The sequence below is a fragment of the Mustela nivalis genome (genome assembly GCF_964662115.1).
Source record: "Mustela nivalis genome assembly, chromosome: 17".
Taxonomy (NCBI): domain Eukaryota; kingdom Metazoa; phylum Chordata; class Mammalia; order Carnivora; family Mustelidae; genus Mustela; species Mustela nivalis.
Window position 1 is genome coordinate 49078632 of NC_139036.1, and position 26382 is coordinate 49105013.

The following is a 26382-nucleotide window of genomic DNA, read 5'->3' on the forward strand; positions in this document are numbered from 1 at the left end:
CTCTCTGCCTACTTGTGATCTCTCTCTGTCAAAAAAATAAATAAAATCTTAAAAAAAAAAAAGAGTAGTAATGATCCATTAACAATGATATAATCCAGCTACTGATCACCACATATTTAAAAAATGGGCGTGAGGCGCAAAGGGCAAAATGTTTGGAAAAAGTAGTTATCAGTGAGGAATGATCTGAGCAGAAGGAAAAGAATATTAGCCTACACATGTCTGTGACAGCCGATACCGCCAGATAAGTGACGATCTGTGAAGGCAAGGATTCTCAGAAGGCGAGATGGGGGAGGTCCCCTTCAAAATCAATCATCTAAGGAGCTTTTTCTATCCATCGGTTTCACCTGGATTCTGATGATGCACCCATCCCCCCACACTGAAACCTCTTCTCCGTTTGTGTGAAAAAACTATGACCCACTCTGTGAGTAGCATCTGAAAGAAGCGTGTACCAACAGTCTTGGTGACTATTCAGATCCTGTTTCATTCCTAGAATATCCCTGGAATCTCTAAAATATTACAGTTCTTTCCTCTTCCTCTTTCCTGCTCACTGTGCTGTGGGTTTGTCAAAGGCCACCGAAAGTCCCAACTCTTACACAGAGCTGTTCTAGACAACCCTTTACCTTTCTAGACAACCTGGAACACTTATCTGGACTACTCATTCTGGTTCCTGTTTGCATGCAAGTGTGACCTTTATTTAGAAAATGTGGTATATGGTGCTAAAATAGTCCCCCTGTTTTCTAATTGTAGACATGATTTTAAGCTTCCAGAGAAGACAGACCGTGTCCTCTCTGTATCATCAGGAAAATGTATCCTGGTATAGGAGTAGTGTAGGTACCCAATAAACATCTGTTAGGTGTATGTATATAATTAGTTTCAGGTTCTCAGTCTCAGAGCTACTAACACTCGGTGCCAGATAATTCACTTGTGGTCACTGTACTATGTTTAGCAGCATTCCTGGTCTCTACCCACTAAATATCAGCACCCCCACACACAGACACATACACTGCCGAATCTGGGGGTGCATAGGGAGGGATGAACTCCTACAGTGGAGAACCACTGTATTACTGTAACATTCATTACTTATCTAAATGTTTAGTTACTTCAAGAAGAAACTTTTGGAGACACTGACTTCCAACTCATCAAAACTAGGTCTAAGGAGAGAAGGATAAAACTATTACATCACAGTGATATAAAGATGTGCCTTCTCATTCCCATGATCTGCCTTCCATGACCAAAGTAGCCCCTGTTGAAGGCTTGACTGTAACCTTGATCACTAGGTGAAGGTCATGTCTGCCAACTTTTTCACAAAGGAAGTTGTTTTCCTTTTCTATTCTCTTTTCTTCGGAAGTGGGTCATTATATCCAGCCCACAATCTAGGGAAGGGAATTCAGCCTGCCTCCTGAGGAGAGAGTATCTACATATGTAATATGGAATTCTGTGAGATTGTCCTCTTCTCCCTCATTTATTTATTCATTCAGTTATTTATTTATATCTGTTGGACTCACACATATTTATTACACTTTGAATAACAAGTCAATACTCTGTTAGTTTTGTTGCTCAAATTGTTCCGGCTTTGGACACTGGAAGCTTTTGCAGGTTTCTTCGGGTGACCATGTCAATGCTCCCTTTTTAAGGGTTATTTTTTGAAAACCAAATGTGATCCTTTGCAATTAACTTTTATTAAATATTATTTAATTCCAGCAAAGTCTGTGTGTGTGTGTGTGTGTGTGTGTGTGTGTGTGTGTGTTTTAAACCCCTGGGTGTCTGACTTGTTAGGTACTAAGCAAATGACACATTCATTCTTAATGCAACAACAAACAGAAAGTCCCAAGGCAATTCTTATGTGTAGACCCATTTATCAAGACTCTATTAAATACAAAGAATGCCTTTGATATATAATTGCTTGTGAGCTCATAAAATAGAAATTAATTGACAATGATGTGGTATAAATTGCTTCACACAGAAAAAAAACTTAGAAGTTCTGTGACCAAAGGTTTAGCTTTGTCTTTTTTTTTTAAACAAATAAGCTACTAATAAATTTATCAAAGTTTTATTGTATTTTCTGTTTTTATAGAAATTGGCAAAACACTAGAATATTCTGAGATAAATTAGGAGACCATACGTAACCTATACTCACTGGAAACAAGTTTTAGTGATGAAAGAAGACACTGTCCTTGATCCTGAGTGTCCTTTAAAAGGAGGCACCTAAAAAAAAGGGGGGGGGGACATCTGGGTGGCTCAGTTAATTAATCGTATGCCTTCAGCCAGGGTCATGATCCCAGGGTCCTGGGATGGAGTCCAGCATAGGGTTCTCTGCTCAGCAGGGAGTCTGCTGCTCCTTCCGCCCAGCTGCTGCCCTGTTTGTGCGTGCTCTCTCTCTCTCTGACAAATAAATACACAAGTATTTACAAATAAATAAATAAAAGGAGGCACCTGTGCAATGATAACTGATTATAGCTACTTAATGCCAAAGCATATTTGACCTATTATCAACAAATGATAACACAGATCTGGAAATAGTGGGGGGTTTTAAAACATTTTATTTTTAAGTTATCTCTACCGCCAATGTGGGGCTCAAGGCAACAACCCCAAGATCAAGAGTCTCATACCCTCCTGACTGAGCCCACTGGGTTCCCCGGGAAATAGTATTTCTTAGCTATGCTGTGCCGTAGAGATAGCATGATATTTGACTTTTTGTGGACTATTTTAAGTATTACCAGAGAGAAAAAAGGGAGTTATGTTTGCTAGTAAGCTTATGTAGTGGGGCACCTGGGTGGCTTCGTTGATTAAGCGGCTGCCTTCCCCTCAAGTTTTCATCTCTGGGTCTTGGGATTGAGTCCCAGGTTGGGCTCCCTGCTCAGCAGGGAATCTGCTTCTCCCTCTTTTCCTCTCCTTCTGCTCCTCCCCACTGCTCTTTCTTGCTTTCTCGAATAAATAAATAAAATCTTTAAAAAAAAAAAAAAGTATGTACTAATAAGGGAAGAACTGATTTGTGTGTCTTTAATTTTCTATAAAATCATTAAGGTCCACACACACACACACACACACACACACAAAGAATATGTAGTCATTTATATCAAAAACCCTGTTTAACAATTGCTTAGGTGATTGTAATTAGGCTAACTAATGGCCCCCAGAGGTATCAGGTCATAAACCCCAGAAACTGAAAATGTTATCTTATTAGAAAATGGATCTTTGGGGGGGTTGCCTAACTGGCTCGGCCAGTAGGGTGTGACTCTTGATCTTGTTTGGGTTGTGAGTTCGAGCCTCACGTTGACTGTTGAGATTACTTAAGAATAAAAAGAAAGAAAAACAAACAAACAAACAAACAAAGAGGGTGTTTGGATATATGATATGATGAAGTTAAAGACTTTGAGGGGCACCTGGGTGGCTCAGATGGTTAAGCGTCTGCCTTCAGCTTCGGTCATGGTCTCCAGGTCCTGGGATTGAGCCCCATGTCCGGCACCCAGCTCAGCGGGAAGTTTGCTCCTGCCTCTACCTCAGCCTCTTCCCCTGCCTGTGCTCTCTCTGCCTCTCTCTCTCTCTCAAATGAATAAATATAATCTTTTTAAAAAAATTAAAGACTTTGAGGGGTTCCTGGGTGGCTCAGTGAGCTAAAGCCTCTGCCTTCGGCTCAGGTCATGATCCCAGGGTCCTGGGATCGAGCCCCGCATCGGGCTCTCTGCTCAGCAGGGAGCCTGCTTCCTCCTCTCTCTCTGCCTGCTTCTCTGCCTACTTGTGATCTCTGTCAAATAAATAAATAAAATCTTAAAAAGAAAAATTGAAGACTTTGAAAAGAGAAAATTAATCTGGATTATCTGGATGGGCCCAAAATACAATCATTAGTGTACATAAGAGAAAGACAAAGGAAGACTGATACACACAGAAGAGGAGAAAGCAATGTGACCGTGAAGGCAGAGATTGGCTTGATGAAGCTATGAGCCAAGGAACACTCACAAGCACTGGAAGCTGGAAGGGACTGTCCCCTAGAGACTCCCTGCCATACCTTGATTTCTGCCCAGTGATACCAACGTCAGACTTCTGGGCTCCAGATTGGGAGAGAATCAACCTCTGCAGTTTTGAGCCACTAAGTACATGGTTATTTTTGACAGCAGCAAGAGAAGATAAACGCCATGATTCTTTTTATTCACTTGATATAATGGTACCTGATCTGAAATAATTCTAACACAAGTCCATGATCTACTCAAAAGATAAAATACATATAATTTTCTTTGTAAATGATTTACAACAGACTTGAAAATACCAAGTTCTCCCATTGCCTTTCTTTTCTTTTTTTCTTTCTTTTTTTTTTTTTTTTAAAGATTTTACTTATTTAACAGGAAGAGAGATCACAAGCAGGCAGAGAGGCAGGCCGAGAGAGAGAGAGAGAGAGAGAGAGAGAGAGAAGGAAGCAGACTCCCTGCTGAGCAGTGAGCCCAATGCGGGGCTCGATCCCAGGACCCTGGGATCATGACCTGAGCCGAAGGCAGAGGCTTAACCTACTGAGCCACCCAGGCGCCCTGCCTTTATTTTCTTTTTAAGTTTTTATTTATTTAAGTATCTGCACGCTGACCCTGGGGCTCAAACTCATGACTCCGAGATCAAGAGTGGAATTCCCCTCCCACAGCCAGCCAGGGCCCCTCTCACGGCCTTTAAAAGAAGCCATTTATGGGGGGTGGGAGGGTAAAAAAAAAAAATAAAAGAAGCCATTTATAAAAACAAGTGTTTCACACACATTTCAGGAACATCTATGTAATGTAAGCCTCTTGGCTTTCGATGCAATCAATATGTTAAGGACTCCTAAATTCAAACCTCTAGCCCAAAGGACTCCTCTTAATTTGACGCCTGTATATGCATTTGCCTTTTCAGTATTGTCACTGGATACCCAGTAGGGCCCTCGAACTTAACATAGCCAAAACTGGTTTTCTGTCCTGTTCTGTCCAATTTGCTTACCCCTAAACTGCTCCTTCTTGGTCAGTGGCAACCCCATCTTTCCAGACACTCAGCCAAAAATCCTGTGGACATATTTGACCTCTCTCTACCCCCACGGTCAATAGCAAATCTGATCTTGGCTCTATCTTCATGTTATCTCCAGGATCTAGCCCTTTCTCGTACCTTCGTCCAAGCCCCCATCATTTTCCTCCTAAATTATTGCAATAACTTCCCAGCTTCTGTTCAACCTAGTCACCACACAGCAGCCAGAATGATCCACTGTTAAGTCAGCTCATGCTGCTCCTTTGCCTAAAACCCCTGCCGGCTTCCTATTTTATTCAGATTAAAAACCAAGCCTTTATAACGGTCAAAACTTCATCTCCTGCAACTCTTGCCCTCACTCATTCTGGCCTTCAGACAAGCTGGGGTGATCTGATTGCTCTCACCTTAGGGTTCGTGCTCTCGCCTCCACCAGCAATCTTCTTCCCCTATCTGCAAGACTCCGTTCCTGGAGTCTTGCTCAGACTGTGAAGCATGTCATGCTTGGTCTCAGGGTTGGGAGTTCGAGCCCCAGGCTGGGGGTAGAGATTACATAGAGAAAAAAAAAAATCCTCTTATTTACTGCAGGTCTTGGCTCACTAGTCGGCCTTCCCTGATCACATCCCACTCACCATCACCTCAGTTCCCTATTTACAAGTTTATTTTCTGCCGCCTCCCGAACCCCCATTCGAATGTTCACAAAGGTGGGAACTTTGGGTCCAATGTGTGCATGGTCAATAAGTTGAACGTGTTGGACATGCCAAATATGAAAACAAACATAGTCGTTAATATAGAGACCCACGGGGGCACCTGGGTGGCTCAGTGGGTTAAAGCCTCTGCCTTCGGCTCAGGTCATGATCTCAGGGTCCTGGGATCGAGTCCCGCATTGGGCTCTCTGCTCAGCGGGGAGCCTGCTTCCTCCTCTCTCTCTCTGCCTGCCTCTCTGCCTACTTGTGATCTGTCTCTGTCAAATAAATAAATAAAATATTAAAAAAATATATATAGGGACGCCTGGGTGGCTCAGTTGGTTAAGCAGCTGCCTTCGGCTCAGGTCATGATCCCAGCATCCTGGGATCGAGTCCCATATTGGGCTCCTTGCTCCGCAGGGAGCCTGCTTCTCCGTCTGACTCTGCCTTCCACTCTGTCTGCTTGTGCTCGCTCTCGCTCTCGCTCGCTCTCTCTGACAAATAAATAAAATCTTTAAAAAAAAAATAGAGAGAGACCCACGAGTTCAAATAATTAGCATCATGATATACATTACCATCTTTTTTCAATCAGTATTTCTCTCTGTTGTGGAGAACAGACCTCTGTGCTCTGGAGCAGTAACTCGAAGACAGAGTTTGGGCTTACAGAAGGAAGAGAGTTTATTACTTTGCCTGGCAATGGAGGCTGCAGCCGACTAATGGCTCCAAAGACTGCAAGCCTGCCTGGGGTATAAAGGCTGAGGGGTTTTATAGGAAAATACAGGATCGGGGCGGTTTTGATAGGAATCTGGTCCATGCTGCCAGCTGGGTAGGTCACGTCTTCAAGGTGGTCTCATGACCAGTGCTGGCACTGGCCATGAGTCTGTTACTAAGTATACATTGAGGTCAGCAGGATGTCAATACTGGTAAGGAATTCCTGGAACAAAGGATTCTACAGAAAGACAAATGAAGGGGAAGGGGAGGAGGAGACTTCAAGAATGAGGAAGAAAAAAATTCGTTCAGTTTAAAAAGCATGTCCATCTTTTCTTCTTTTATTTCATTGTTACTCATTTTTAAGTCATCTCTACTGTCCAAGTGAGGCTTGAACTCGTGACCCCAATCTTTTTTATTTTTTATATCTCTCAGCCCAACATGGGGCTTGAACTCTGGACCTCGACTGAGGACTGCGGACTGGGGACTGAGCCAGCCAGATGCCCCAAAGAGTGTGTCCCTCTTAACTTCCATCTATCTTTACGTTTCTATAAAGGTTTCGTTTCTACCTTTCAGATTCCTTCTTCTTCTTCTTTTTTTAAAGATTTTATTTATTGGGGCGCCTGGGTGGCTCAGTGGGTTAAGCCGCTGCCTTCGGCTCAGGTCATGATCTCAGGGTCCTGGGATCGAGTCCCACATCGGGCTCTCTGCTCAGCAGGGAGCCTGTTTCCTCCTCTCTCTCTCTCTGCCTGCCTCTCTGCCTACTTGTGATCTCTCTGTGTCAAATAAATAAATAAAATCTTTAAAAAAAAATAAAGATTTTATTTATTTATTTGTCAGACAGAGATCACAAGTAGGCAGAGAGGCAGGCAGAGAGAGAGAGGAGGAAGCAGGCTCCCCAATGAGCAGAGAGCTTGATGCGGGGCTCGATTCCAGGACTCTGGGACCATGACCGGAGCTGAAGGCAGAGGCTTTAACCCACTGAGCCACCCAGGTGCCCCAGTTTCCTTATTCTTTGCTAATTTTCTCTTCTGAAACTAAATTCTTGCTTACAATGTCAGAATCCCCTAAATAAAGGATTTTATAAAGAATCTACCTACATAACAGTACCTTACCTATTTTCTATAACCGTTGTCCAGACTTTTACTGAGATTCTTCTTTACTTCACTTTTTTTGTTTCTTTCCTTTGCAAGCTTTTCCTTAGATTTCAATGTGCTTTCATTTTCTGTTACCTCTAAGCCCAGTGAGGAAGGGCTTCAGTTTGGTGTTGACAGCCAACCAGTTTTCTTCTACCTATTGGCCTCTTTCTTAAACCCTCTCTTATTTTTTGAGTCCTGGAAACCACTAATCCATTTACTCCATTACACCTTGGTTCCTTTTTGTCTTTTTGCACTCTTCACCCAAAATGTAGACCTCCAAAAACCTGGTATCTATCAAAGCAAGTGCACACTTGAATATAGAGCCCGGAAACATCTTAGCCTAGTGTGTGTCTCAGCAGTTCTGGCTCCTAGCGTGTGTTCTAGAAATTTCTGTGGGCATTTCAGATTGTCACAATCATTGGGGGGAAAGGGAGTTATCAGTCTGTAATTGGGATGCTGGACAACTATAATGCAGCAAACCTGCACAGTAAAATATTGTCCCGCATTCCACCTGACTTTTCACATCCTGCCAGACACTTATTTATGTGTCTGAGGCCTAGACTCTAACTCCATTTCTTTTTTCTTTTTTCTTTTTTTTTTAAGATTTTATTTATTTATTTGACAGACAGAGATCACAAGTAGGCAGAGAGGCAGGCAGAGAGAGAGGAGGAAGCAGGTGCCCCTCTAACTCCATTTCACATATGCTAAGCTCTTTTCTGATGTTTTAATATACATTACATTTTTTTTTAAAGATTCATTTATCTGAGAGAGAAAGCACACGTGTGTGAGAGGCGGGTAGAAGGGGCAGAGGGAGAGAATCTCAAGTAGACCTCCCACTTAGCATGGAGCCCAACCTGGTGCTGGATCTCACGACCCCAAGATCATGACTGGAACAGAAATCAAAAGTGGGACGCTCAGGGGCACCTGGGTGGCTCAGTGGGTTAAAGCCTCTGCCTTTGGCTCAGGTCATGGTCCCAGGGTCCTGGGATCGAGCCCCACATCGGGCTCTCTGCTCGGCAGGGAGCCTGCTTCCTCCCCCCCCACCCCCCCACCCCCGCCTACCTGTGATCTCTATCTGTCAAACAAATAAATAAATAAAAAGTGGGACACTCAAATAACTGCACCCCCAAGGCACCCCAGCACCAAAAATTTCTAAGAATTCTCCTATGTGAGAAACAATGGAAGACTGTACTTTCATATAGACAGAACTTTACTAAGAAGTTGTACACCAGTTTGGAAAAATCATGCCACCCACAGTGAGCCCTTATGATGCATGGGGAACCAATGAAAACATACCTATTGCAGATTTTGCTTTGTTGTTATATACATGTATAAGCAAATGACTACTTTTTGTTATCTCCTATGGTAGACAAATTGAGCCTTTATATTTTGAAGTTTTATTTATTTATTTACTTAAGTAATCTCTACACTCGAGGTGGGACTGGAACTCACTACCCTGAGATCAAGAGTTGCACGCTCCTTGGACTGCGCCAGCCAGGCACTCCTTACCTTTGTATTTTCACATGCATGTTCTTCTGCTATTTTGCAGTGCTTCTCCTTCACATCACAACATCACAGCTAGGATGTTTTGTTCTTGTTTTTAATTATGTGTGCAGATGGGTTATAGCATCCATGACTTTGATTACAGGACAGTAAAAACAAACCACCACCACCACCACCACAAAACAAGGTCTATTCAGCATTTGGAAAGGGATGCTGGTGCTGATTAAATTCACTAACAGGTAGACCGTTCCAAGATTTCCCATTTGCATGGGAGGCTACTGCTGACAGTTTGACCTCACTTTCAAACATCCTCAATTTTTTTTTTTAAGATTTTATTTATTTATTTGACAGAGATCACAAGTAGGCAGAGAGGCAGGCAGAGAGAGAGAGAGGGGAAAGCAGGCTCCCTGCTGAGCAGAGAGCCCGATGTGGGGCTCGACCTGGGGACCCTCAGATCATGCCCTGAGCCAGAGGCAGAGGCTTTAACCCACTGAGCCACCCAGGTGCCCCTTCATCCTAAACTTTTAAATACGGACCCACATGGTGCTAACGATAATGAAAACTTGTACGGTCCTTAAAAATTGAAATAACCTCACACATACATGATCTCGCTTGATGCTCACCAGAGTCCTACAGAGAAAGCCAATAACATGTCTTTCTAAAGATTCTTCTTATTCACATAGCGGATTATAGTAAAAATGAAAATAAACAAACAAACAAAAAATACTTGTTTTATCACCGAACCGCTGTCATACCTTCTCTCTGAGGTCTGAGAGGTGCCACAGATTAAACCACCAAGACTTTCAACCAGATGAAACTTTAGAACTTCTCTCTTTAGGGTTTATTTCAGCCTGCCCATGCAGGGATGAGAACAGTGAGATCCAACAAAAGTTAAGCAACTTGACTACAGTTCTGAGAAATAATATTTCAAAGCAGGAATGTAAGACTGTACGGGGCGATCTATTCTGTGACACTAGTTTTCCTCACCGCAAATCTGGGACAAAAACTCACCGAGCCAAAACCGGACGTGAGCAGCAGCGGCGAGGGTGAGCCCCCGCCCCAACCCCGCCCCTAACCCCGCCTCCCAGGGCTGCCCGCGGCAGTGCCCGACTGGCGGCCAGCGCAGGGGGCCTCGTGGGGTCCTTCGCGCGGGCTCCCGACGCGCTGCCTGAGCGGGTGCGCAGGCGGCTTCCGGTGTGGATGACGAGTGGTGGCCGAAGCAGGGGGACATCTAGGGACGTTCAGGCAGGGACCATGGCGGACGGCGGCTCGGAGCGGGCTGATGGGCGCATCGTTAAGATGGAGGTGGACTACAGCGCCACGGTGGATCAGCGACTGCCGGAGTGCGAGAAGCTGGCCAAGGTGAGGGGAGGCCGGCTGGCTGTTGGCGGGCGCCAAGGGCTGAGTCACGGCGCGGAGCTTGCTTAGGCCTCAGGGGGCCTGCTGGTTGGAGGGCGCGTCCCCCACTGCCTGCCGAGCCCGAGTTGGGCCTGCTTGAGTAGCAGATCCCAGGTCCGCTCCGCAGCGGGAGTATGCTAGTGCATACAGCTTCCCAAACCCTCCCCAGGAGAGATGGCCACTTCCCGGAGGAGTTGGGGCCCCATAGTACTTTTTGCTTTTTCTTGGTACTCTGTAACGTTTATTTTAGTAGTTTCCCAGGCTTTCAGGCCGCTTTAGCGCTCAGGCTAGATGAGAGAGTTGAGTTCTGATGCTCTTGCTGAATCAAATTTGTGTTAAGTTCTTTATGGATCATGGGAAGTTCCTGGCTTTTGGCCAGGAGAAGGGGTAGTAAAATGATAGGACGAGGGTGATTAGCTCAGGAGTCCTGCCATTAAGAAGTTCGTATACATCACGAATTAGTCGAGTCAGGCAGGGTGATGAGTGTCACACAGGTGGAAGCGTGCCATTAGAACACAGAGAAGGAAGCTGTTCTTTCTTACTGGTGGGATAGGGCAAGGTTTTACAGAGAAGTTGATGTTTTATTGGGCCTTAAAGAAGATTGGGATAGGGAGGAATCGTCCCAGGAACGGGAACTGCAGAAATAAAGACAGTCACAGAAGTGCAGAATAACCTCATTAGGGGAGGTCATGAACCGTGGTTTAGCCCAACTGCTTATCTCCCCTGGAACAGAAATTTAACTTGATCCTAACATTTATTCCCCCCACCATGTGCCAGGGAACTTTATGTATCATTTTACACAGAGAGAAACCAAGGTGGGGAGATTCTTGTGGAATGTTATGGTTAGTAATATCACAGGGGGTTCAAAACTAGGTTTGTCTGACCAGGGTTTGGATGGTTGTTAAATCAACTCCCATCATGGGCTGTTGCCAAGAATCCTTACGCTCAGACCTCATTAAATTTCTTGATCAATCCAGCCACAAATATTTACTGCTATTCACCTGGGATGCATGTACTAGTAGAGTTGTTTTTGTCCCTTAAGATACTTACTGCATAAATGTACTTAAGTGTACTAAATTCAGGGACAGGGGCACCTGGGTGGCTCGGTGGGTTAAAGCCTCTGCCTTTGGCTCAGGTCAATGATCCCAGGGTCCTGGGATCGAGCCCTGCATCGGGCTCTTTGCTCAGCAGGGAGCCTGCTTCCTCCTCTCTCTCTGCCTGTCTCTCTGCCTACTTGTGATCTCTCTCTGTTAAATAAATAAAATCTTAAAAAAAAATAAAATAAAAAAATAAATTCAGGGACAGGAGGAGCATCAAGTATTTCACAGTAATGTTTCCTAGAAACCTTTTCAGTACTTCCCTTTTTTCTGATAAAGGATTTTTTTAAAAAGATTTTTATTTATTTGACAGACAGAGATCACAAGTAGGCAGAGAGGCAGGCAGAGAGAGAGGAGGAAGCAGGCTCCCCGCTGAGCAGAGAGCCTGATGCGGGGCTCCATCCCAGGACTCTGGGATCATGACCCGAGCCAAAGGCAGAGGCTTTAACCCACTGAGCCACCCAGGCGCCCCTCTGATAAAGGATTTCATAGAGCTTTACAAAAGACAGGGATAGGGAAAGATGATACATCTGAATTTCTTAACTTCAGTACACTTGTTGGAGGGGTGCCATAAATTCATCTCTGTACTTACTGGCAGCTAGTGTGAAGAAACATCATGTATATAAGGGTTGGGAAACACCTGTAGTGCCAGACAGATAACAATCACTGGCATTAAGTGAGTTCTTTTTACAGTGCCACTCTTCTGAGTGCTCGCCTTAGCCCCACGTGATAGGTACTGTTCTTATTTTACTGACGTGAAAACAGTTTAAGAGAAGTTGAGTCACGTGCTCCGAGGTCTTACAGCTAGTAAAGTGGTGGGGCCAGGATGCAAACCAAGCGGACTGATTTTGGAGCTTGTGCTCCCACCATGCTTTCCTGCCTAGTGAGTCAAGTGTAATGAAAACCTGAATTTCTGAGCACCTGTCTAGGGAAAGGGGGCCAGTTAATCTTTGCCTATTGGGGATGAAGGCCAAGCCTGTCAACTCTTCTAATTTGAGGAAGAAATGAGGAATATGGAGTTTTTTAAATGAATTGCTTCAATATTTAAACTGGACACAAATCTGTTTTAAAACACATTTGAGCCAATACCACATAGATTAAACAAAACATATGTACAGGCCAAAGTCACCCCCTGAACCACCACTTTGGAAGTCATTGATTGCTAGTGTCCAAAGGAAGAAACCATTTGCTTTAAAGAAGGATAACTATTTCTAAAACAAACCTGGGAGAAAAAAATCTTGCCTTAACTGATTTCTTCTGATAGCCTACTGTCTGTAGTCAGTGCTAGACATGGTAGGTGGGGACTGTAATGATTATCATTAGACAAAGCTCTTGCCCTCAGCTTATCGGCCTGTAAGGAAAAAAAAATTCACTGTTACAGTTGTAGTAATCGTATGTATGGCATTTATGTAAGACATTGTGGTTAGTTCAGGATGGTTGAAAAGACTTACAAACTCAGATGCCTTCTTAGGTGTTAGATTGGTAACAGAAACGTTTAGAACAGGGAGTGTTGGGGCCTCTTAAACTAGATAAGGGGCGCCTGGGTGGTTCAGTGGGTTAAGCCTCTGCCTTCAGCTCAGGTCATGATCTCAGGGTCCTGGGATCAAGCCCCGCATCGGGCTCTCTGCTCAGCGGGGAGCCTGCTTCCTCCTCTCTCTCTGCCTGCCTCTCTGCCTACTTGTGATCTCTGTCAAATAAATAAATAAAATCTTAAAAAAAAAAAAAAACAAAACTAGGTAAAATTAAAGCCATTGGATTTTTTTTAAGCCATTTAAAGCCAAAACAAGGCACAGTTATGGATTATTTTTGTGAAGGAGGCAGGTGGAGAGCTTGGATGGCAGGGTATAAGTGTTTTTATTTTTTAATTAATGCAAACCACAATTTTCAGGTTTTGGATTAGATGGTTATCTTACTATCTATTTAATATATATTTTTAAGATTTGTTTCTTTGTTTTGTCTTTTATTTTTTTTTAAAGGTTTTATTTATTTATTTATTTGAGAAAGAGTGAAAGCGCGTTTGTGAGTGCAGGCGCACAAGCAGGGAGAGTGGCAGGCAGCGGGAGCGGGAGAAGCAGGCTCCCCCTGAGCAGAGAGCCCGAGGCGGGGCTCAATCCCAGGACCCTGGGATCATGACCTGAGCTGAAGGCAGATGCCTAGCCAACTGAGCCACCCAGGGGCCCATGTAGAACACTTCAGCATACGTTCTTCAGTTTTGTACTTTGAGCCTATCAATAAAACTAAAGAAAATTTTACTGTTTCTACTTTACTTGTTTGAAAACTAAGGTTCTTGCAGCTTAAGTGGTTTATCCAAGGTCTGCAGCCAAGCCAGATCAGGCTCAGGTCTCCTGGCAGCAGGTAGTGTTTTTTATGCTACATCCTACAACCTCTTTACGAGACTTACCTTTGTACTTAATTACCTTAAAACATTTTATTTTTATTATTATTATTTTTTTTAACCCACTGAGCCACCCAGGTGCCCCAGTGTACATATATTTTTTAAAAAGACTTGTTTATTTGGGAGAGAGAATGCACACAAGCAGGGAAAGGGGCAGAGGGAGAGAGGGAAGCAGACTCCCCACTGAGCAGCAAGCTGGATGCAGGGCTCGATCTGAGGACCCTGGGATCATAACCTGAACTGAAGGCAGATGCTTTTTTTTTTTTTAAAGATTTTATTTATTTATTTGACAGAGAGAGATCACAAGCAGGCAGAGAGGCAGGCAGAGAGAGAGGAGGAAGCAGGCTCCCTGCTGAGCAGAGAGCCCGATGCGGGGCTCGATCCCAGGACCCTGCGATCATGACCTGAGCCGAAGGCAGCGGCTTAACCCACTGAGCCACCCAGGCGCCCCTGAAGGCAGATGCTTAACTGACTGAGTCACCCAGGCACCCCTGCCGTGTACTTTCTATGTAATGTTAGCTGTTGTGATGATGATAATATATTCCAGGCATATCTTCATAGGTGTTGCTTTAATCCTTACAGAAACTCTGTGGGGCAGGAATTATTATTATGCTCAATTCACTGAAAAGAAAATTAAGAGTCAGAAAGGGTGATTGTCTTGCCCAAGGTAACACAGTGGTAGATACGACATTTAGACCCAAACAGTCTGGCTATAGAGCCTGTGTGGTTTTTTGGGTTTTTTTTTAAGATTTTATTTATCTATTTGTCATAGAGAGAGAAGCAAGAGCAAGCACAGGCAGACAGAGTGGCAGGCAGAGGCAGAGGGAGAAGCAGGCTCCCCGCCAAGCAAGGAGCCTGATGTGGGACTCGATCCCAAGACGCTGGGATCATGACCCGAGCCGACGGCAGCCGCTCAACCAACTGAGCCACCCAGGCGTCCCAGAGCCTGTGTTTTTAACCATTACATTCTGACGCCTCTGTGATTGGTATTTGAGGTTGGTAGTATAATAAGAGTGATACTAGTTCATGGTAACTAGTTCATGGTTACTGCTTCATCCTGGTAACGGTTAGTGCTTCACCCTTGTATTAATTTAAAGAAGGCCTTTTCTGAACTGTAACTGTGTAGTACTTAGCAGTTCTTAATACACAGGAGGATCACGACCACCTTCTTGATTATGGTTTTTTGGTATGTGGATATTTGGGGATTATTTTACATTCTTGAATTGAATATATCCTTTGGTTCTCCTTCATGTCTTTCCATTTGGTTAGCTACAGCCTCTTCTCAAGGTTAATGTAAAAAATAAAGAGGAGGTGAAGTGTAAAACAGTTAACAGCTTGGACAGAAAGATCCCTTTATGAAATAGGTCAGGTGGGGCACCTGGGTGGCTCAGTGGGTTAGCCCTCTGCCTTCGGCTCAGGTCATGATCTCAGGGTCCTGGGTCAAGCTCTCTGCTTAGTGGGGAGCCTGCATCTCCCCCACCCTCTCTGCCTGCCTCTCTGCCTGTTTGTGATCTGTCAAATAAATAAAGAAAATCTTAAAAAAAAAAGAAAGAAAGAAAAAAAGAAAGAAATAGGTCATGTGAAACCATTGGATTGGCATTAAATTTCAGGTCTTGGCCTTTTTCTTACTTATTTTTGTTGTTTAACAAAAGATTAAAAGATTGGATCATTAAATCCAGTTGATTAAATCCATTGATTTAATGATCCGAAAAAATGGATCATTAAAAGATTGGATCCATTTAAGAGTTAAAGGACACAAATGTACAGGACTCACAGATACCCAACATGTATTGATGTTAAACAAACTCTTTAGTCATTTACCTCATTTACATAGATGATTTTAATGGGAAAAATGAGGCACAATGAGACAAAATGAGATACCGCTCCAATGATTTGTTTTTTTTTTTTTTTAAGATTTTATTTATTTGACAGAGATCACAAGTACGCAGAGAGGCAGGCAGAGAGAGAGGGGGAAGCAGGCTCCCCTGCTAAGCAGAGAGCCGGATCCCAGGACCCTGGGATCACGACCCAAGCCAAAGGCAGAGACTTTAACCACTGAGCCACCCAGGCACCCCTAACGAGTTGGTTTTGATAGCTCTGACCATCTCACTCCTCTGAGTTGAAAAGCAAGATCAAGGAGGAGGAATTTAAAGAAGTATGAAAGAAAGGAAGATGGTTAGCCATAGCATTGGACATGGAAAAATGAGAGAAAAAAGTGGCATGATGAGAAAATAGGGAGTTGTATTTAATGAAGTTGATGGTAGTGTCCCTCAACTAGCACTGAGTTGCCAGCCATGTAACTTGTCACATCCTACTTAGTGTGACAGTAAAATCAGGAATTCTAAGCCATTAATGTCATCTATAGTTCTGGTCATCTTCAGTGCATACTTTGTACAAGTTGGTGCATGGGGAACGATCAAATATGGTCCAGACCTGGAGGAAATTATAGGCCACTTAGGAGGCGCGACATGAGTATTAATAGCTGGTGCAAGGGATAAAGGGATGTCCCATAATCTCTACAGAAGCAACGTGATGTGCTTTGGCAGGGACGGAGCACTGAGTTGCAGTGGGAACAGTATAGTGTAGTCCCTGCTCTTAACAGAATTTACATCCTAATGAGATAAGGAAGACAGTGTTAAAATAGAGCAGAGTTTGGAGTCATTACAAAGCAGAAAGTCAGTGGACTTGTGAGTAAAAGAAGGAAGTGCTAAATACTGACGATGGGGAGTTATTTAAGGATGCTTTCCTGAGAAGGTGATGGCTGATGTTTTGTTGGTACCTTATAGCCCAGGGCTCTAGACTGGTATGTGATTCCTTCACATGCAGAGGGCCCTTCTTTAAAACCCAAACTCTGGGTATGCCTGAGTGGCTCAGTCAGTTAAGTGTTTGCCTTTGGCCCGGGTCATGATCCTGGGGTTCTGGGATTGAGCCCGCATTGGGCCCTCCACTCAGCAGTAAGTCTGTTTCTGTTTCTTTCTCGAACTCTAATCTCTCTCACTTTCTCTCTCAAATAAAATCTTCAGAAAAAATACTTCTGAATTAAAATACCATAAACTATACTTTGTCGATTATAGTCACATGACTAATAGTAATTGCAAAAGTGACAGGTAACCATTAACAGTATTTTGCATTTTAACTATTTTTGCACTTCATTTGTTGCCAGATAGTAACCATTTCCCCGAATGGAAATTACTTTGATGGAAGCAAAGGTGTGATTTAAACTAGTTACGGTTTGCTGTTGTGGAGGGAACACTGGACCAGGAGGCAAGAGCCCTGGGTTTTGATTCTGCTGATAAGTTTTGTGGCTGAGCTGTTTAGTCCTTAGTCTTTATACTCTAAAATGAGATGATCAGATTAAATAATCTGAAGCAGTCTTTATAGTTCTAAGATTCTTTGATTTTTTTTTTTTTCTAAAGATTTTATTTATTTGACACAGACACAGCAAGAGAGGGAACACAAGCAAGGGGGGTGGGAGAGGGAGAAGCAGGCTTCCCGCTGAGCAGGGAGCCCGATGTGGGGCTCCATCCCAGGACCCTGGGATCATGACCCGAGCCAAAGGCAGACGCTTAATGACTCAGCCACCCAGACACCCCGATTCTTTGATCTTTTATGATTTATTAGTCTTTAACTTTGAAGAATTTGTGGATTTGTTCTTTGTTTTTTTCCTCTGATGGACATTTAGTCAGCATTTATCATACACATGAATCTAGAGAGTATGCAGAACTGATGTTCCCACTTTGCCTTGTTACAGTGCTAGTAATCATACATGTTTCAGATTTAATTACAGTAGTCATACAGATTTCAGAGTTAAAGTTCAAATAATGGCTGCATAGTACATACTCTGTGCTCCATAGACAATTCATGGAGTTTTGGAAATGGAAAATATGGAAAGAGTATTTTGAAAAGTCCAAACACTATTTGTGTCCTTAATTCAAAAACTATTTGTTTCTCTCATCAATAAAAGAGTAATACTCAGGGACACCTGGGTGGCTCAGTGGGTTAAAGCCTCTGCCTTCAGCTCAGGTCATGATCCCAGGGTCCTGGGATTGAGCCCCACATCCGGCTCTCTGCTCAGCAGGGAGCCTGGTTCCTCCTCTCTCTCTGCCTCTCTGCCTACTTGTGATCTCTGTCTGTCAAATAAATAGATAAACAAAATCTTTTTTTTTTTTTAAAGAGTAATACTCATGTACCATCTATACATGTCATTAAAATAAGTTTCAGAGCATCTGGCTGGCTCGGTGGTACATATGGCTCTTAATCATGGGGTTGTGAGTTTGATCCCCACATTGGATATAGAGATTACTTAATGAAATCTTTTAGGGGTGCCTGAGTGGCTCAGTTGGTTAAGCAACTGCCTTCGGCTCAGGTCATGATCCTGGAGTCCCTGGATCGAGTCCCGCATTGGGCTTCCAGCTCCACGGTGAGTCTGCTTCTCTGTCTGACCTTTTCCCCTCTCATGCCCTCTCTCTCTCTCAAATAAATAAATAAAATCTTTTTTAAAAATATTTTTAAAAAAAGATTTTATTTATTTATTTGACAGACAGAGGTCACAAGTAGGCAGAGAGGCAGGCAGAGAGAGAGAAGGGGGAAGCAGGTTCCCCGCTGAGCAGAGCGCCTGATGGGGGGCTTGATCCCAGGACCCTGAGATCATCACCTGAGCCAAAGGCAGAGACTTTAACCCACTGAGCCACCCAGGTGCACCTTGAAAAAAAAATCATTTTAAAAAAGTAAATAAAAATATAATAAATTTCATTTATAGTTAGAAAACCAATTTCAAAATAAAACCCTCATCACTTCTAATTCATTCACTATTATTAACATTAGTAACTTAAGTACTTGCTGTTTTTTTTGTTGGAAGCTGGTTTTGTTTTTATCACAATGTGGTGTGTTTTAGGTTTTTTTTTTTTTCCTTTCTTTCTCAGATTTTATTTATTTGTTTGAGAGGACCAAGAGCAAGAGAACGATCCCAGAACCCTTAGACTGTGATGGAGCCACAGGCAGACACTCAACTGAGCCACTCAGAATATGTGGTTCTTAATAGGATAGCTTATTTTAGTCCTGATATATTATCATTTGGTTTATGTCATTTAAATTTTGTTTTTCCCGTTTCCTGACATGTGCCTCAGAAAAAAAAGGCATTAAAAAATTAAGCCAGGGTTTCTTGTCTTTTCACCACTAAATATCCTTTTTGTTTTTCCTCAAAACTTCATGGTTTGTTTGTTTGGGTTTTTTAAGATTTTATTTATTTATTTGACAGAAAGAGACAGCCAGAGCAGGAACACAAGCAGGGAGATTGGGAGAGGGAAAGCAGGCTTCCCGCTGAGCAGGAAGCCCAATGCAGGGCTCTATCCCAGGGCCCTGGAATCATGACCTGAGCTGAAGATAGTCACTTAATGACTGAGCCACCCAGATGCCCCAAGACTTCATGTTTTAAAGTGTTTGTTATGGTGATTTCATAAATCATTCATTTTTTCCATTTTTATTCTTCGAAGGTATGTGTGAATGTCACTTAGATTCTCAGTTCAGAACCAGATAATCTGGTTACCACACCGAGTTGATCAATTAGAATCCAAAACAAAGACTTGACTTTTTTTCAGGTGTTAAATCATTGTTCTTTTATTCAGTTTCTCTTGGGCATTTTGAAATGCTAAAAACAGCTTATAGGTCCTACTCTGAGAACCCCTGACTTAGGTAGGTAGTCCACAGGAAAAGCAAGCACTACCAAGAGGAGAAAAAAGAACCAATAGTAGTAGTAGGGGTGGCCGTTTTCCTCTAAAATGAAACTTTTGGTGCTTGCTTCGGCAGCACATGTACTAAAATGGAATTTTTGTTTCTTTTCTGTGTCAGAAACATCTCATTTTAGACTGGTTTATTTGTTTTGGTGTTGGAGGTAGTGTTTTCATTGTTCATCTTTATTTTTTGTTTTAGGAAGGAAGACTTCAAGAAGTCATTGAAACCCTTCTCTCTTTGGAGAAACAGACCCGCACTGTAAGTAGATGAGAGTAAAAAACCTCAATTATCATTAATTTCACTTAATAGTGCTCCATTAATTTCAATATATTTTCATTCTTACAGGCTTCTGATATGGTGTCTACATCCCGTATCTTAGTTGCAGTAGTGAAGATGTGCTATGAGGCTAAAGAATGGGATTTACTTAATGAAAATATTATGCTTTTGTCAAAAAGACGGAGTCAGTTAAAACAAGTGAGTTCATGACTACATTTGCATTTAAATAAGGACTTTAGAAAACCGTTCTATGAATCTGCTTTTAAATTTACTGTTAAGTCAGCACTACATTCTAGACAGTTTATAAAAATTCTGTCCATATTTTTATGTCAGCTGTTTTTATGTTTTTCTTCTAGTTTTTATATATTTGCATATTTTTACAAATTGTGCAGAGTGTTGGTGCAGCTTTGTTCTATTTCCATGTGGCTCCATGTCTTTGTGTTTATTATTTTATTTATTTTTTAAAAATATTTATTTTTTTGAGAGAGATTGTCCACACATGCCCAAGCATGTGGTGTGGGGAGTGGGAGAGGAAAAGAAAGAATCTCAAGCAGGCTTGCCACTGAGCAGAGCCTGGCAGGTCTCACAACCCTGAGATCGTGACCTGAGCCAAAATCAGGAGCCGGAAACTCAACTGACTGAGCCAAGGCGCCCCTGTTTTTTGCTTTCAAATAAAGGTATTAACATTGTAAAACAGGGTAGTAGTGGAAGGAAAAACAGAAATATGGTATTCTTGTTGAAGTCTCTTGTTTTATTAATTAGTTTACTGCTAGAGTGAACTTAGTGTTAGAGTGGGATAAATTATTTTTTGCAAAAAATGAATTGTGTATGTGTTTTTTAGGTAAGTTTGCATGCATATAATTTGTTGTCAAGAATTAACATGCAGCAGGGGGCCGCCTGGGTGGCTCAGTGGGTTAATAAGCCTCTGCCTTTGGCTCAGATCATGATCTCAGGATCCTGGGATCCAGCCCCACATCGGGCTGTCTGCTCAACAGGGAGCCTGCTTCCCCTCTCTCTCTGCCTGCCTCTCTGCTTACTTGTGATCTCTCTCTGTCAAATAAATAAATAAAATCTTTTAAAAAAAAAGAAAAAAAGAATTAACATGGAGGGGTGTCTGGCTGGCTCAGTTGGTAAAGTGCATGACTCTTAATCTCTGGGTTGTGAATTTGAGCCCCACGTTGGGTGTAGAGACTACTTAAAAATAAGATCTAAAATTAATACAGATTTGAGGCAGTCTAGTATATATGAATGAAATTCATTTAAATGTGTCTTTTACTGCTCAAGTCTGTGGTGTGAGAGACTATCATAGAGTCAGCTGAGAAACTGGCGTAGATGAACCATTGTCTTCCTCTGATTTTCTTTCTTTCTTTTTTTTTTAAGATTTTATTTATTTACTTGAGAGAGAGCATGAGAGGGGAGAGGGTCAGAGGGAGAAGCAAACTCCCTGCAGAGCTGGGAGCCCGATGCTGGACTCGATCCCGGGACTCCAGGATCATGACCTGAGCTGAAGGCAGTCACTTAACCAACTGAGCCACCCAGGCACCACCCCTCCCTCTGATTTGCTAAGATACTTGCTTTTTTTTTTCTCCTATTGCAGGAGATAAGTACTTTATTATATATATATATATTTTTTTTTTTTTAAAGATTTTATTTATTTATTTGACAGATAGAGACCACAAGCAGGCAGAGAGGCAGGCAGAGAGAGAGGAGGAAGCAGGCTCCCTGCCAAGCAGAGAGCCCGATGCGGGGCTCGATCCCAAGACCCTGGGATCATGACCTGAGCTGAAAGCAGAGGCTTTAACCCACTGAGCCACCCAGGTGCCCCTATTATATTTTTTATTAACATATAATGTATTATTTGTTTCAGGCATACAGTTCTGTGATTCATCAGTCTTACACAATTCACAGCACTCACCATAACACATACCCTCCCCAGTGCTAACAGGTTTGCTTTCTATAGGACAGTTTGGAAAGGGCTGCTTATTTATTTGTCTGGAGGCACCCTGGGTTAAAGTAAACAAAAATATGTGTTTATTATAGTACTAGTGCCATTCAAAGCACATATCCAAAAACACGGATTATTAATAGAGCCATAACATTTCAGAGCTAGTAGAAAGGACTGTTAAACTCTGTTGCTTTTCTGATTGAGAAACTGACATTTTTATGTAAGACATCTGTATGTAAGCCAGGTAACCTCTAGTTCAGTGCACAATGTAAATCACAAGTGACATTGGTATGGTACATCTTTAGCAGGATGATTTGTTTTGTAAAAGTTAGACACATGGGGCACCTGGGCGGCACAGTGGGTTGAGCAGCTGACTAGATTTCAGCTCAGGTCATGATCTCAGAGTCGTGGGATGGAGCCCTGCATCAGGCTCTGCACTCAGCTCTGACTCTGCTTGTCCCTTTCCCTCTGCTCCTCCCCCAGCTTGCTCTCTTGCACACTCTCTCTCAAATAAATAAGATCGCAAAAAAAATAAAAGTTACACACTCACACAGCAGTCTAGAATGAATGACGTGGAACAGTGAGTGGCACTAGGAGACCTGAAAGGAGGGGGAGAGGGTTTTGATGAGGTTGTCAGGGACGCTTCCTGGAGGAAAGAGAGTTTGAGCCAGTCTCACAGCTGGCTGATGGAGTGACCACAGCTGCAGTGGGGCTCTTCTTTTCGCTGTGACACGTGTCAGTCTTAGTTCCGGAAAGTGCTTAAGGACTCAAAATGTGCCTCTCCTTTTCCCATAATTACTCTTTACCTAAAACTTTTCTTTTTGCTTGACCAGACGTAGAAAGTAATGATTTTCTTAAAATAACCTTTTCTAGATTGCTTAAAATTAATGGTTTCTAATTCACTGTCTGTCACTTGAGCCCAGGGGGTAAGCCTCACTCCAACCATGACTTACCTAATGACTTGTATTTTTTTCCAGGAACAGCAGGATGTTCACTTATCATTAGAATATTGATATAATTGTTTGTTTTGTTTTTCTTGTACCCCATCTGATTTCTGTTAATGTAGTTTTTGCACAGCTTTTAGAATTACTAAGTCGTATGCCCTTCTAGAAATCATGGTTATAATTAGTGTTACAGGGGTCATTTTTTGAGATACAGGGTGTCCCAGAGCCTTGCACTTATTGAAAGAGTTCTATTTTATAATAAAACCTTCACTTTCTGGAACTCCTGTGTCTCTGAACAGCCAGTTTTTCAGATAATTAGAAGTTCAACCCGAGCTACATGAATATTGTTTATCAAGGAAATCTTCACAGGATAGACCATGGGATTTTTTTTTTTTTTTTTTTTTAGCATGGTTGAGGTATAGCTGACAGAAGGTATTGTTTATTTTTCTGCTGTCTTAAATGAAATATGCATTTCCTTGATGACAGAGAGTCCTAGTTACTATTCTCAATTATTATGATAATTGATAATGCTGTTTAGAATCTGTATTAGAGGTTGCAAACTATAGGCCACGGACCAGGTCACATCTGCTGGCTCTGTAATAAAGGTTTTTTTGTGTGTGTGTGTTTTTTTTAAGATTTTATTTATTTATTTGACAGACATAGATCACAAGTAGGCAGAAAGGCAGAGTCAGGCAGAGAGAGAGTAGGAAGCAGGCCCTCTGCTGAGCAGAGAGCCCGATGCCGGGCTTGATCCCAGGGCCCTGAGCCGAAGGCAGATGCCTCAACCCACTGAGCCACCAGGCGCCCCCTGTAATAAATTAGGTTTTTTAAAGAGCCACCCATTTGTTACTCATGGGCAGCTTTGTAGTTACAAAGGCAGAGGTGAATATTTACCACAGAGACCCTATGGCCCACAGAGTTTAAAATATTTACTATGTAAATACTTAGTGAAATTTACCGAAATGTTTTGCTGACCTCTGACCTAGGTGATAGAATGTTAGAGCTAGAGATAATGTAGTCCAACCCATTTATATTATCTGTGAGGAACCTGAGGTGGGGGTACGTGACCGTCAATGTCATATTTTATTGAGGGGACTGTGGGTGACCATGGCTTCTTCTCCCTGCCCAGAGGTAGAACTATTTAACCTTCTGCTCTGCCCCTGATTCTTTTCTTCAGTCACAGTATCTGTTGGCTGTGACTCCATTGTGTTCACCCCACTGTTGAACTCTGCTTTTCTCTTCTCTTTCTCTCCCCTTTCATATTTTACAGCTACTTCTGTGCATTTTGCTAGGTCTCCAAAAAAAAAAAAAAAAAAAGCTATTTAGGAAGTCTTTTTTAGATTTTACTTATTTATTTGAGAGACAGAGAACATAAGCGGAGAGGTGAAGAAGGAGCCCAATGGAGGGCTCGATCTCAAGACCCTGAGATCATAATTGAGCCGAAGGCAGATGCCTAACCAGCTGAACCGCCCAGGCACCCATCCCATCTAGGAAGCCGCCTTTTTTTTTTTTTTTTTTTAAAGATTTTATTTATTTGACAGAGATATCACAAGTAGGCGGAGAGGCAGGCAGGCTCATGACCTGAGCTGAAGGCAGAGGCTTTAACCCACTGAGCCACACAGGCACCCCTAGGAAGCCTTCTAATAGACATCTTCAGATACCCCTTTGTGTCATCAGTTCACTGTTTGTAGTGGAGAGGGTAAAGTCTTTCATCTGAGGTTTTCCTAACCTTTTTGAGCAGTGAGCGGCAGGGAGCCCAATGCGGGGCTCTATCCTTGGACCCTGGGAGCATGACCTGAGCTGAAGTCAACTAACTGACTAAGCCACCCAGGTGCCTCCTATCGGAGGCATTTTACATTTTTTTTTAAAGATTTTATTTATTTGACAGCACAAGCAGCGGGAGAGGGAGAAGCAAGACTTCCTGCAGCAGGGAGCCCAAGGCGGGGCTTGATCCCGGACCCTGGGATCACGACCTGAGCTGAACGCAGTCGCTTAACGAATTTAGCCACCCAGGTGCCCCATGAATTTTTTAAACACAAGCTCTACACCCAACATGGGGCTTGAACTTATAACTCTGAGATCAAGAGTTGCATGCTCTACAAACTAAGCCAGCCAGGCACTCCATATGTTTTTTTGATAGGCATTTCCATTTCTAGGATTGCTTGGGAAGACCAGATTTGAACATAGCTCTTCCATCAATGAAATACTTTCTTTTTAACTATATAAGGAATGACTCTTACTTATGAATAGTTTTTATTATTTTAGGCTGTTGCAAAAATGGTTCAACAGTGTTGTACTTATGTTGAGGAAATCACAGACCTTCCAATCAAACTTCGATTAATTGATACTCTACGAATGGTTACAGAAGGAAAGGTAAGTTCTCCATTGGTTTAACTCACAGTGGAAAGTCCTGTCTTTTCTATTTTCAGAGATTGTTATATAGACATTATATCAATAGGTGTGTATTTTTTTTTATTATTTTTATTAACATATAACATATTATTTGCCCCAGGGGTACAGATCTGTGAATCATCAGGCTTACACATTTCGTAGCACTCACCATAGCACATACCCTCCTCAATTATATATATTTTTTAAGATCACAAAATAGATCATCACCTTGATTGAACCATTGTCTTTGTACATTTCCTTCTGGTATCTTCCCATATACAAATGAATATATTTATTTATTTTTATATATATATTTCAAAGATTTTGTTTTTAAGTAATCTCTTCACCCGTCATGGGGCTCGACAAATGACCTGGAGATCAAGAGTCAGATGTTCTTCCAAATGAGCCATCCAGGCACCCCCAAATGAAAATATTTAAATAGTGGCAGTCTTGATATATCCAGGTTTTTCTAGGAATTCGTGATCTTACCCCAAGTTTACATGTGGTAATAATGAATCAAAGACAAAGCTAATTCTTCACCCTAGCCTGATCTTGAGATGGCTAAGGTTTCACTCTACTATTTAAAATAATAAAGAGTACTGAGGAGCCTGTCTGGCTCAGTTCGTAGAGCAAGTTGACTCTTGATCTTGGAGTTTGAGTTTGAGCCCCATATTGGGTGTAGAGCTTACTTTTAAAAAAAAAAGTAATAGCATATTCACAGTGTAAGTTTAATTTTCAAAATTTCACTGTCTTGCCAGAATCCATTTGTATTTCTCTGATCCCTTTTTAATAACATGATATTAACATAATAACAGCTGTATTTGTACATGGAGGATAAAGTGCACAGTAACTGCAAGTTAAATACTGTTGGGCTTAGTTTGAATATCTCTATCTTTAAAATGTTAATACATTTCCATGGCAATTTTGATAATATAGATTTCTTATATTTGTAGATTTATGTTGAAATTGAGCGTGCTCGGCTGACAAAAACATTAGCAACTATAAAAGAACAAAACGGTGATGTGAAGGAGGCAGCCTCCATTTTACAGGAGTTACAGGTAAGGATGTGAAAATCTTTATATTTAGTCATCAGTATTTCTTGTGGAAGTAGCTTATTTTGACACCTTATCACTTATTCAAAACTACCAAGACTAAGAGCAAGCTGTGGAGCATGAGGTTTATTCGGGTACCTGAAAATT

General features: G+C 42.2%; 1 protein-coding gene and 1 long non-coding RNA gene across 2 annotated transcripts in view; one reads left to right on the top strand and one right to left on the bottom strand.

Annotated features, from left to right (window-relative positions):
- Window positions 1–1839: 1839 nt before the first annotated feature.
- Window positions 1840–10093, bottom strand: LOC309851410. Its single transcript, XR_014304760.1, has 4 exons — window positions 10019–10093; window positions 9763–9858; window positions 5379–5507; window positions 1840–2380 (listed from the first exon to the last, which is right to left on the bottom strand). It is a non-coding gene; the product is annotated as an uncharacterized lncRNA (long non-coding RNA).
- A 69-nt stretch (window positions 10094–10162) lies between these two features.
- PSMD12 (proteasome 26S subunit, non-ATPase 12) overlaps window positions 10163–26382 on the top strand; it is a 28913-nt gene continuing 12693 nt past the window's right edge. The window contains exons 1-5 of the mRNA XM_082706691.1: window positions 10163–10369; window positions 19826–19885; window positions 19973–20101; window positions 25058–25165; window positions 26137–26241. Of these exons, the coding sequence (XP_082562817.1) occupies window positions 10208–10369; window positions 19826–19885; window positions 19973–20101; window positions 25058–25165; window positions 26137–26241 (564 nt within the window). The 5' untranslated portion in view covers window positions 10163–10207. The remainder of the gene's footprint in view (window positions 10370–19825; window positions 19886–19972; window positions 20102–25057; window positions 25166–26136; window positions 26242–26382) is intronic.